The sequence below is a fragment of the Pinus tabuliformis genome, chromosome 3_2 (genome assembly GCF_031772625.1).
Source record: "Pinus tabuliformis cultivar Carrire ecotype Pingquan chromosome 3_2, CPIR1, whole genome shotgun sequence".
Lineage (NCBI taxonomy): Eukaryota > Viridiplantae > Streptophyta > Pinopsida > Pinales > Pinaceae > Pinus > Pinus tabuliformis.
The window spans coordinates 547,083,016-547,096,654 of NC_142302.1; the positions used below are offsets into that span (position 1 = coordinate 547,083,016).

Sequence of the window (13,639 nt, forward strand, 5' to 3'; positions counted from 1 at the left end):
ATTCTTTTTTCACTGGACACATGTCCAAATTTTGGAACACTAGTAGGGCTAATGTCCAGCACCATTCAAACTAGTGTCCTACGAACATGACATAAGTCAAGCTCTTGTTGTACACGTGTCACCCACATGTCTTGTCTGACACATGAAATACGTGACACGAGGGGGGGGGTGTCATGTTACTTAGCTTTCCACCATTCCCCTTATTCATATCCATCCTTTGAGTTTATTGTCATTGATTCATGATTATTGGCACTGTCATATCCTTATCATTGAGTCTTGGCCAGAAACTTTATCATATAGGTTGATGCAGCTAAAAGAAAAGAAAAAGCATGTGATGGCCACAATAAAAAAAAGCTAAAATGCAAATGATGGCTAGAACATTAATTAGCACATCAGGAAAATCCTACAATGAGCTCTAACCCCTTATTAGCCATCACTTGATTTCTAAGCACTTGATTCTCCATCACATAATAAACGAACCCTTGCATTTCCCAACCTCGATCAGCGAGTTGACTCTTCATTAAGGGGTAAATAAAATGTCGTATCATTAAAACCAAACTTGAGCACCTAAGTTATGCTCCTTATCAAAGCATTATCAAAAGTAATTAAAAGGCATGCTAGCGGGGTGGAACTCATGCCTCCACTATTGCTCCCTCCACACATCTGTACACTCAAGATGATGGACCTCCATCAACTGGTCCAATGACCGTGGAACCTTGCCATGAAGCATTTCCCCTCCATTGCCACATTATCAAAAACAATTATGGATTAAATCACTGATCTAGGACATGTTACCTTCTCTTAGGGGTTGAACGAACCAAATAGTATTGACCATCCATCCATCCCTCACTCAGGTAGGGAACACTTACATGACTTGGTCTAGTTAGATATTTGAAGGTGATCCCAGTTTGAAGTATTATTATGCCTTTAACAATCAAGTACAGTCCACTTCGATGCATCTATGGTCATTGCCCGGATGATTGGTAACCCACACTTGATCTTGAGATGGTTTTGCGAGGTGGTGGTTCACACAACAACATAGGGCTTGAGGGAACATTTCATGTCTCCACTATACATCATGCCCAGGCCATTTTACATTTCCTATGAGTATTGATAACATTGCAAATGCAGTGTTGCCCCTCTAGAGCAAAACATTGGGCACTTTGAAGACTCCAACAAATGGTTGACACCTCAGAGCACCCTCAAATGCTGAAACATTGAGCTCCTATTGCTTGGTTTTGGAGATTCTTGATGATTGCATCCAGGCTCGCCTTGACACTGTTTGATGGGCATGGCTTCATCCAAAGTCTAGATGATGGTCATCCCAAATATGACAAGGCAGGGCTTGTACTAGCACTTGGAGCCCCAATGCCAGAGAGAGATGATGCCATGTTGCCCTTCCAGCCCTTGACAAGGTGACATAGAGTACCCAAAGCATGGTTTTCACACTTGGAGGCATTTTGAGGCACTTCTTGAGGGCTTCCCCTCAATTATTAAAGGTGATTATGGTGATGGGACATTCCACTAGCCCATCCATTCACTTTTACAACATTTATTGCCAAAAAAGGGCATCATGTCATGTTTATGGACAGTATTGACTCACATGTGTGGCCTTTCTTTTTTTTCTATGTGGTTCATGGACCCTGGAGATCAGTGGTTGCTACGTCCACGAAATATTTGTACTAGGCAAATCCACCTAAAGGGATCACTAATTATCATCTCAACCACAGATCCTGACCTCGACGGTGTCGAGAGAATTGAACTCATGACTTGTCAATAACAAAGGTACTTTAATGATGAGGACCCGACCAATTCAACTAACCCTTAGAGCTCATACCCGTGGGCCTTATTGGCATCCTTTTATTATTTTGAGCTATGGGGTTGACTTGTAACCTTGTATTTTGATGACCACTTGAAATTAGACTTGTTTTAGGGTTTGTAGTCTAATTTTGATTTGTAAAAGTGAGTGATAGGCCTCATATAAATAGAGTAATTCACTTGACTCTATTCATCATCACACTTGAGTTCCAACCTCTCTTCTAACACTCAACTTAGCCTTTACATAACTTGCTACGCAGAAAGATGTTATTTGTTTTATCTTTTTGATATTTAAGATTGGTTTGTGATTTTGAGATGTCTTTTTGGGATTGAAAGAAAGCCTTTTCATGGAAGAATTGTTGGTTTATTCTATATTTACATTGTTTTATATATATTTGAATTATTTCTAGGGTTTTTATATGATCCATGTCTAAATGGAAGGCTTTTATAGTCATCATGATAACCATAAGGCTAGAATTGATAATGACAATTGGGGAGTTGGACCAGGGTTTGCAGGTCTGAGGAGGTGTTGAGGGTTTGCAGTCAAATCCAATGTTAGAGTGCGACCACAAAAATAGTAAACGGAGGACTCTTACAATCTGAGGAAAGGTAGACAGGGCTTGTATAGACAATCTATAAATAGAGGGTTGTCAAAGCTAGCAGCAATGTAGGTGGGTAGGAAGTTGAGATCCTGGGACCTTGATGATTTGGCAGAAGGTGGAATAATAGAGGAGGAAGAGCTCATTGACTACGAGGCAGAAGCAAAGGAGATGGTCCAATATGGGAAACCTCCCAAGACTTCTTTCCTAGCTCAGTCGGTTTGTGCAACATGGATGTGGTGGGCTTATCTATGTTTCCCCAATCCTCTTCAATAGCTCTAGACACAATAGAGGTCCAAGGCCAAGTAGACGACTTCGATGCAAATGTCTCTTTTTTGGTTGACCCAAACTTGGGGTTTTCACAAAACCTTGTCTCTACCGTGGAGGTACGAGTCCTACCCCCCTCAAGGTTGCTGGGTACTTTCTCCACACATCCTTCCCCTATCTTTTTTAATCTTTCCAGTCATGAGATAGATTCTTTGCTGGTGGGTTAGAGTGGTTTTCTTAATTTTGGTTTGTCAAGGGGTCTCCCCACATCAGAACCATTATGCCAATCAGTTGATTTTCAAGCTTAGGTGGTTTTCAGCTAAATGCAGAACCTTCTCTGCCATTTATCAGTCCGTTCCCTCTTCATGAAACCGTACATCCAACCACCAATAGTTTCATAAACGAAGTTTTGGCTGCAGCAAGAAGTGAAGGGCGAAACTCAAATGGAAGTGTAGACAAAGCAGGCCAGGATCCATGTCCTAAAGGAAACAAGATGATACCTCTTCCTAACAAAAAACGTTGGACAGAAAAGAATCCCTGTGGACGACACAAAAGGCCTGGCATATCACCTCTACCCCGGTTCTTTTCAAATTTTGGACCCCCTCGTTTGATGCAAGCAGAGAATGAATGGATGTCGTCCCAATATGGGTCAAGTTACCAGGGCTCCCCCCCTTTTATATTGGGACAACCTGATCTTTAAAGACCTTCAGAATTCTTTAGGTTTTTATTTGGAACATGATACATCTTATGAACAAACAAGGAACAAGTCTATGGCCAAAATTCTAGTAAATATAATTCTACAAGATGGTCTAGCAAGCATGAATGCCAATGGCAGATTCTCAACTGTGAGGGAGTCCCCTTTAGGTATCATTGATGTCACAAGTATGGACAGCTAGCAAAAGACTACATGCTCCCTCTGCACAAAGAGCCCTATGATTCCAAGAAGGGAAACACCAAGAATCAACGCCCTTTAATCTCGGATTTAAGGGTTGAGGAACTGGTCTTGGATGTCCACAAATATAGGTGGAAGCATTTCATTCAAAGGACAACAACCTTCTAGACCAGGCAGAAGAGGACTTGATGCAGCGACCACATGAAGGTACTCAAACATTTTAGATCTTTATTTTTTCCTCTTCCCCTGTTTCTCGTGTTAAGCTCATGTTAAGTTGAAAGGGGTTCTAGGGGTTTGGAATATTTTGTCTTCCCTTCTCGTTCCTTGAATCCACTTGTCTCCTCCCCCCTCCTCTAAACCCCACTTGCCCTTACCTAAGTGTTGTTTCCAATTTCACTTCTCTAGTGATTTCGGTGTCACAAAACCTTTCTAACAATGCACTAGAGGAGGAAATCGCGTGCAACCTTCGATCCCAAACAATTTTCTGTCCCTGAAAGAATTGCATGGGGGCTTGGTAAACTCTCCCTATCAAATCATGGGGCCAAAGGGAAAGGGAGGAAATCTCATCTATTAAAATCCAAAGAAAAGGCTCGAGAGGAACTTGTTGAAGGAAACAACAATCTATTCATGGGGCACTAAGAGCAATGATAGCCCTCAACAATGTTCCCCAATGAAAATTATTTCTTTCAACTACAAGAGTTTAGCATGTTCCTCCAAAAAACATGTTTTTTGTAGATTAATTGAATTAAACAAACGTGACTAGATCTTGCTTCAAGAAACTTTGGGGGATGGTTGTCTTGTTTCTAAATCACTGGAATCTATCTTGAGTGGGTGGAATTTATAGGCCTCAATGTCAAAGGTGGTTCCAAGGGTATTGTTATTGGATGGCACTCCAGAGTCTCCAATTCTTAGAGTGTTGATTTTGGTTTAGTTATCGATTTATTATCCAAAGAACTTGAAACTTCCTTGACTCTCATCAATCTTTATGGCCCATACCAAAACAAGATGGATTTTTGGGATAGATTCTTTTCAAAAATATTTGGTCAATTCAAATTCACTGATTATTGGTGGGGATCTCAACTTTTCCCTATGCGTTTCTGAGCTCTAGGGTTAGAGGGCTAAACTGGATCCTCTAGCCAATTTCTTTACTCGTAAGTTGTTATCCTCCAAGTTAGTATATATCAAACCGATGAAGCTCAAGGCGACTTGGAGAAACTGTCGAACAGACGATGATTGCATTACAAAAAGAACCAATTGTTTTTTTTTTTGAAAACTTACTTGAGCGTTTCCATCTGATCAAACAATGGGTTGGTAGTGGGGGGGAGTCTAATCACTCCCCAATTTTTAAGGAAGTCAAAGGGATAGATGACAAGCCAACAAGCCCTTCCAAAATGAACTCCCATTTGTTAAAAGCAGAGGAATTTGTTTCTCCTGTAAATAAGCACTAGAAAAGTTATGACCTCCATGTGGGAACTTCTACAGCAAGCCAATTTGAAACCAACCTCAAACTCACAAAAAGTCTTTCTAAAGAATGGGCCTTCAAAAAAGGATCTTGAACTTCAAAAAGTAGAGAAGGAGCTACTCTCATTATCAAATAAAGGGGATGAAGGATTCACCAATTCTTATTCAAGGGAGGCAGTGTTTCGGGTTGACGGTACGTGAATATCACTCTTAGAAGCAAAGGAAGTAGCTTGGAGACTTAAAAGCAAGGAAATTTGGTTGAAGAGTGGCAATGAAAATACAAAATTCTTCCAAGCTTTTGTCAATGGTTGCAATTCTTTCAACAATATCTAGTCCTTGGAGGATCGGGATGGGAATGAACTCTCAAGCTTCAAAGAGTTGGTCGATCTTGGAAAGAATCATTTTCATGAACTTTTCAAAGCACCCAAAGGAGTCTCTCTTGCAGAGATAATTCGAGTAGAACAAGCCTTCCCAAGTTTTGTCGAGGAGGAGGATAACAATTACTTGTGAAGGAGGTATCAGACGCAGAACTCAAATCGGTTCTTCACTCCTTTCAAGGGATAAAACCCCAAGCCCTGATGGATGGTTAGTTAAATTTTTTTCTAGAACTCTTCTAGGCTTTAATTCCTATCTCTCTGTGCAATTGCATCTATAAAGTCATTGCAAAAGTTATAACCATAATACCGAAGCCCATTTTATCCAAATCCATATCTAAGACGTAATTTGGCTTCCTATAAGGTCCTCAAAATCATGAAGCAATTGACGTGGTAGAGGAAGGCATACATAGAATTAAAATGCATAAGATAAAAGAGGTTATCCTCAAGATAAACCTCTCAAAATCCTATGACAGGGCCAATTGGTTATATATCAAGCTCCTTTTAACTCACATAGGCTTTTGTCCAAACTCTGTGTTAAGATAATGAGTTGTCTTCAATATGTGTCTTTCGCAATTCTTATAAATGGCTTTGCATCCCCTTTTTCCACACTCAAAAGTTATAACCATAATACCGAAGCCCATTTTATCCAAATCCATCTCTAAGACGTAATTTGGCTTCCTATAAGGTCCTCAAAATCATGAAGCAATTGACGTGGTACAGGAAGGCATACATAGAATTAAAATGCATAAGATAAAAGAGGTTATTCTCAAGATAAACCTCTCAAAATCCTATGACAGGGCCAATTGGTTATATATCAAGCTCCTTTTAACTCACATAGGCTTTTGTCCAAACTCTGTGTTAAGATAATGAGTTGTCTTCAATATGTGTCTTTCACAGTTCTTATAAATGGCTTTGCATCCCCCTTTTTCCACACTCATAGGGGCCTTAGGCAAGGATGTCTGCTTTCTCCTCTCCTCTCCATGTTGGTGGCAAAAGGATTAAGCATACTAATAGAAGAAACAAATAGGAGAGGTGAGATCAATGGTTAAATCATCGCTCAAGCTTTAGCTGTTACTCATCTACTTTTTGTAGATGAGATCTTATTTTTTGTAATGGATCCTTTTGAGATGTAAATGAGATTCTTGAAATTCTACCTATATTTGGGAAAGCCACTAGAATGATTATAAATGACAAGAAATCCACCATCCCTTTTCACAACCTGAATGATAGGGAAAACTAGTACTTCAAGTAGAACTTCTCATTCGATCATAAATTTCCAGCTGAAGGTCTAAAATATTTAGGCTTCCATCTCAAACCAAATAGCTACAACAAAGAGGATTGGAATTGGCTTTTAGCTAAACTATGTTGTTGTTTCAGGTGGTTATCCAGAGCAAGAAGGCTAGTCTTGCTAAAATACGTTTTAGAGGCAACTCTAGTTTACTGGATGTCTCTAGCTTGGATACCCAAATGTATCTTGGAAAAAGCAAGAAGACTCTACTTTAGGTTCCTATGGGTTGGCCATAAAGAACAATATGTTCTTCCTTCGGTGAAGTGGAATTGGATGGCAACACCAAAATCTCTCAAAAGGTGGGGGCTAAAATATATTTTTCTTTTCTCAAAATCCTTGGTTGCAAAATGTGGTTGGCGACTTCTATCATCCCATAGCCATTGGACTATAGTTGTCACTCCAAATTACACTCGAAGACTAGATTAGAAGAGTAGAAAAGACTCGGACAAACATCTCTGTCATTTGGAGGGCCACTTTGAACCAGGGTTGCGAGGGAGCGCCCCCCCCCTCACGACCCCGCTCCCAATTCGAGGGAGCAATTTCACGAGCACGCTCCCAGCAAAAAAAAAGGCTCCCTGGTTTTTCGGGAGCATTTAGTCTTTTTTGCAAATATTTTTTTTAGTAATATTCAAAATTCAATTTGATATGCGATTCATGGTAATGTTAAATTCTTAAAGTAAAAGTGACATTCTCCTTAATTTTCATTTTCATCCTTTTACTTAAATTTCTAACATTACCATGAAATGACTCTGGATGTTTGAGAGTGGTTCCGACCTCATTGGATTTCGTATGGAGAAAGTAGAATTTTAGATTTCATTCAAAATCCAGTAGACTTATCAATTTTTCAGGATTTTAGGATTGGGGGGATTGCATTGTTTCCATGGGATTTTGTCATGTATTAGTGTATGGAACTTGTATTTAATCGAGAGCACCAATCCCTCTATGTACCTTGATGTTAGTGACATTGGTTGTTGAACTCCTCTATTAGGACCCTCCAAAAAATGCACGCATCACTCAAACAAAATCTTGACTTGACATGCTATGCTTTTTCTATCTTATGTTAATGCTTAGAGGGTGATATTAATGACAAAGGTCCCTATACAGATCCGGAGGTAATGACAAAGGTACATATGGATATTAATGCTTAGAGGGTGATATTAATGACAAAGATCCTGATTTTCCAACAAGACTAAAAAATTAGACATTTCTCGTGGCGGCAATTATCTTGTCCAGTGTCTAGTAGTTTTTATAACTATTGCCTCTTTCATATTTATTACGATATTTTTTGTAAACAATATATTACAATTTAAGTTTGAAATTTGAAGTTGGCAATTATAACTCATTAATAATGAATTATGAATATGATGCTTTGTGAAAGTTGAAAGTTGTTTCATTTCATTTTATAACATTTCAATTTTCATTTCATGTTAGATATTATTTGTTGTAATGGTTACACTTAGCTTACAAGTACAACTTTGGTGATCAATGATGATAAATGTTATATTTTGAATTTTGAAAGCTTGAAACTTTAATATTGATGAATCATGAGACTCAAAATGTTGTATGTTACTATGCTACTAACTTGTGGATGTGGTTGATGAAGATTATAACTTCTAGATGATTGTTGTTACATGGTTCAATCTATGTTTTTTATGTTTTTTTATATCTAATTTATCATTCTACATGCTTTTGTTGACATATATGCATCAAAATATAAAAAACATAAAAATATATATTATATAAAAAACGCTCTCGGAATCATTGACAAACTAGGAGCTTCTGAAAATGTCGCTCCCGCTCCCAAGTAACCTTGCTTTGAACTCCTTCGACCTCATAGGCTTGGGTCTGGCTTGGTTTGTTGGCAACAAAAGCACAGTAAGTATAGGGGTTGACCCCTAGCTAGTAGGGAGAGACACATCTTCTCACAAGCTCTTATTTAATTCTTAAGAGACTCGGATATTTTAAAGCTATCACATCTGGAAAATCCTGCAAATTCATCGATTTGGAGGGAAGGATGGAAGTCTGCAGTGCAACTTCGAATTAAGGAATCCTAATAGGAAGACTGGTCAAGATATTTGGAGGCGCTCCAAGATAGCCATATTAGACTAACAGATAGGGAAGAAGAATTGGTTTGGATATTCTCCCCTTTTGGATCATATTCTCTAATGCTAGATTATATTTGACTAAACATAGATAGAGCTATGGAAGAACCAAAATGGTGGTGGAAATAAGTGTGGCGAGCTAAATGCCCAGCTAAATCTCGCATTTTTATGTGGTGTGTGCTAGAAAATAGGGTTCCAACTTGGGATATTATGCAACGAAGATTTAAAATAGGTTGAGGGTTGTGTTAGTTGTGTAAAATGCATGAAGAATCAATTACCCATCTTCTTCTAAGGTGCACATTTACTATTCAGATTTGGAACAATTATCGCTCGACCCTCAAACGGGCATGCATCTAGAATGGCATCTTCATAGAGGAGGCATGGAGATCTTGGTGCCCTTCTCCAACAACTAGAATTTTTCGAGCCTTGTCATTAATCAAGTGTTGGGGACTCTGCCTAGCTCAAAACAAAGCACTCTTTTAGGACTTATCATATTTTCCTCTATGTGTGGTTGGGTAAGGCCTTGCAACCCTATCTCATTATCCACAAACCAAAGAACTCTCCCATCCCTGGTGTGTCAAAACAGAGGAGCCCGATAAATCAACCCCGTGGGTATAATTTGACAGGGCATCACAAGAAGAAAATATGAAAAGTGGAGGTGGAGTTATCTTATATCTCTCTAAGAAACATTTCTATAAAATTAAAATGGGTTTTGGCAAGAGATCTAATAATGGAGCAAAACTTTTGGCATGCAAATATTTGTTGCGATTTGCAAAAGAGAAAGGATGCAATAAAATTCAAGTTTTTGGTGACTCTCTTCTAGTGATTAATTGGATCAATGGTGCACAACTATGTAGAAATATTTTTCTTGCCCCAATTTTAGATGAGGTTTTGAGGATAAAATCAACATTTGACAATGTTTTATGTGCACATGTTTTCAGGGAAAGGAACACTCAAGCGGATTGCTTATCGAGTTAGCTCTTGAGTTGTATCTATGGCATATTTTTTAGCAGCAAAACACAAATCTTTTGAATATTATCATAGGTCCTTTATAAAGGGAAGTAGACTTGTCAAATCTATGAGCTCCTAATTATTTGTTCTCTCCTTTTCTTTTTTGTTACAATTTCTATCTCTTGATAGTGATACAATACATTTTTTGAACAATTTTTAAAGGTGACATTCCACTTTACATCTTCTATATTATACAGACTCTGAACATGTAATCACAGGGAAGTGATAAACACTTCTTCACAAGGCTTAGTCAATTTGATAGATCCACAAAGATCTCATTTAGAATACATAGTGATGTGTATATGCAAAATGTAATTTTGTACCATTCCAAAAAATTAAACAAAATTACACTTTTTTTAGGAGGAAGAAAAAATTGATCCATGTCTAAATGCAAATTCTTTATGGAAAATCTTGGTTAGTTTTTGCATGTTAAATATTTCTTCCTTGAAATACATAGGATAACTCCTAGTGTGCATCTCCTATTTAATTTCTCCCCTCATGGAAAATATAGTTAGGGTTTTATTAAGTGGAAAAAATAGTTTCCCCCTAACTCCAATCATTTGTCACTTATCTCTTAAAGTTGCCCTAAAAATCCATTACCCAATTAGGATTAGGCACTAACAAAATTTTGTGCTGACCAAAATGTTGAAAAACTATATATTTCTCTTCCTTTTATTTTCCTAGACCTTTAAGGCAAATCGCTAGGGTTTTCTCCTAGGGCCGAATTGATTTAGGGCATTGTGGATGAGTGTTTGTAGAAGGAAAACCTAAGATTTATCCTCGTAATCCTTTTTAATGCAAAGTCTAGACTTATCAATGGTAAATCTTCCCTTGCGAGGGTTGTCGTCATCCTTCTCTAGGTAATTGTGTGCCTTGGAAACCCTAATCCTAACCTAGATTCAACATGAGGTTGGTTTGCTCTAATTTTTTGTTGACTTAACATCCTAGCAAACCCTTTCTTTCACTCTTATGTCTAGGTACTCCCTTGTTGTGTAACAAAAAATCCTAGGTGCATGATATGCTTTTCCTTATCAAGAAGAATTAAGCCTTTGTCCATTAAAGATTGTCTTCACTTAACCTCATATATCTACATCACCTTGAATTCTAAAACTTAGAAGCCTCCCTTGTGGTGAAATTCCACTAAAGAGGAGAAGGAAGATTGTTGAGGTGACAGTAACAATCTCTCTCATTGTTGCTACAAGGCCTTGTGAGTCGCCTCACAATGTCTGCTAGATTTTGCAACAACAGTGGGAACCTAACTATAAGCCATTTTTTAAAATATGCCACCCTTGCTTATATTTCATCTAGTTTGGTTTCAATTTCACATCCCACGAAACAAAGTCAGCATTTCCAACACACAATAACATAGGTGGCTATGAGACAATTATATTATAAGCCAAAATATTTCAAACTAACATGGAAATGACATTTATTTAGATATGAATGTTCATTCCATGTTACATTTTGGTCATTTAAAATATAGAAACAAGAGGCACAATTAGAATAAATTTGGTAACCAAAATATGATCTACATTGGAAACCAAACAAGAACAAACTTACAGAGAATTGAGTGAATCCCGAATTATGGGTTTTGGCACTTGGGTGGACTGCAAAGGCACATACATCTATATTGGGTTTCAAGAAGTTTATGCAGTCATTCTCATTTGCTTTCCTTGATCTAAGTCTGAGATGGTCTATGGAGATCTCCTTGTCATATTCTTGCCCAAGATTTTGAAAATGAGAAATAAGTGTGCCCCCTTCAATTCTGAGTTCCTCAACATCCCACCATGATCCACAATCAAATGCCTCCAACACTGACACAACAAAAAGAATCATAATTTTTAAATTGTGTGAAATAATTGATATGTACAAGAGTAATAAGACAAATTCTTAGATATTGTTTCGATAATTCAATGATAATCTTGATACAATGGCTCACTTAATTTTTCCCATGAACTGTTACAATCTGATTTTCATAGGGATTATGATGTATAACACAACAAAACAGTGACACTACCTAAAATTTTAATCATACTATCAAATAATAAATGTACTTACAAAGTTTCTCCATTGATGCGTTCAAATGTGGATGTGTCTTTCGGCTTCTCTAGATCAAATCCACTACTGCAGGAAAACGAAAAATGTATTAAAATGTTAATCAACCCTCATATCTGCAAAGAAGTCTAACAATTCTAAACTTCAAGGGAATCATGCATGCTTTCATACATACATGAAAGGATAAACGCTGGTTGTCCTACAATCAAATAGAAATGTGTCAAATTTCCATCAGTCAATGCACCCCGACATCAACAATTCAACTTGAAAAACATATCTAATTATGAGCGCAATCTACAAATTAAAGACTACCACTCAATGCATGTGAAGATATCTTGAACTGAAACAACAAAACGACGAGATCAACATACCCATGCAACTCGTTAAGGATATAAAATGATCACTCGCAAACCCCTATTCTAATATACTCCAGTAAACCCCAGCATTTCAAATCTGCTCTAATACCATCTTAAAAATCAATTAAAATATCACTTATTGCAATCAATGGGTAACTATCCGATGTATTTAATTATGACCAAAATTATTTTACTGCAAACACTGAATAAAAACACGATTGCAATATTCATCAAAAATAAACTACGGAAATTGGAGAAAAACCAATCACAAAATTGACAATATTTTTGGACAAAACGTCTCTGCAAAAACCCTGAAGGTAAAACTAGTTCTTCAGATCGAATCCGAGGGTTTTATTATTAATTCTTCAGCAAATTGAGAATTTACATAAACTGCTTACTTAACACTAGCGAATCTCCATCAATTATTTATTCACTTCTGAACAAATCGATCTGGGAAATTACCCTATCTCCCTCTGCAAATCATCTCGACCCTTTCCTGCTGATAGATATGGAGCCTTCTAAGCTTATTCCCACTTAGCGTAATGAAAGGAGGGAGAGGATGGAGTTTCTAAGCACTTGAATATATTTTCTAATGTCAGAGGCTCTGCTAGAAGGTCCTTAGTCTGTAAAATCATGTGTGTGGTTTGTGGGGCTATGTCACACGGTTCGAGTTCGAATTCGAGTTCGACAACGATAGAAGGTCCTTAGTCTGTAAAATCATGTGTGTGGTTTGTGGGGCTATGTCACACGGTTCGAGTTCGAATTCGAGTTCGACAACGATTAAGTTCGATTCGAATTTTCCGATCAGATTCGAATGAGGTTCGGCATTAGGTTCGAATATACATATTTTTCAATATATATATATATATATATATATATATATATATATATATATATATATATATATATATATATATATATATATATATATCTACATATGACAAAATAATAGAAAATTCAAAATCGATCCATAAACACATGAATACAAATTCTTATTAGTAAACATACATGAATAATGTAATCATTCTAACATCTAGTTAAATGTAAACATACACAATAGTAGTTTGCAAAAAGAAATGACATAATTTTCAGTCTTCAAAATTTAAATGAATGTCAAATACTAGTAATCTTTTAAAAAATCACATAATCAAAATTTAAACATACACATCATTGTAGGACATCTTCAATTTTCAAAATTTTAAATATCATAAAAGTCATCAACACATGGAATTCCATCATTTGGCTCATCTAGTGAGTCATCATCAATGCTAATATAATAAGGAAGTCATAAGGACACTGTACAGTGGCTACCAACAGCATTATTTATCGAAGCTGGAAATTCCAGATTTATAAACAGAAATGGGTGAATCATACCATTGCTCAGTGCTAAGTTTATTACCAGACTTTTCAGTA

The 13,639-nt window shown here is 37.2% G+C and overlaps 1 protein-coding gene across 1 annotated transcript in view; it reads right to left on the minus strand.

Moving 5' to 3' along the window:
• The window catches only part of LOC149181667 (SNF2 domain-containing protein CLASSY 1-like), a 173,418-nt gene that overhangs the window by 54,261 nt on the left and 105,518 nt on the right, over window positions 1–13,639 (minus strand). Inside the window, exons 3-4 of the mRNA XM_089416667.1 lie at window positions 11,874–11,939; window positions 11,376–11,629 (exon numbers count right to left, since the gene is read on the minus strand). Of these exons, the coding sequence (XP_089272793.1) occupies window positions 11,376–11,629; window positions 11,874–11,886 (267 nt within the window). The 5' untranslated portion in view covers window positions 11,887–11,939. The remainder of the gene's footprint in view (window positions 1–11,375; window positions 11,630–11,873; window positions 11,940–13,639) is intronic.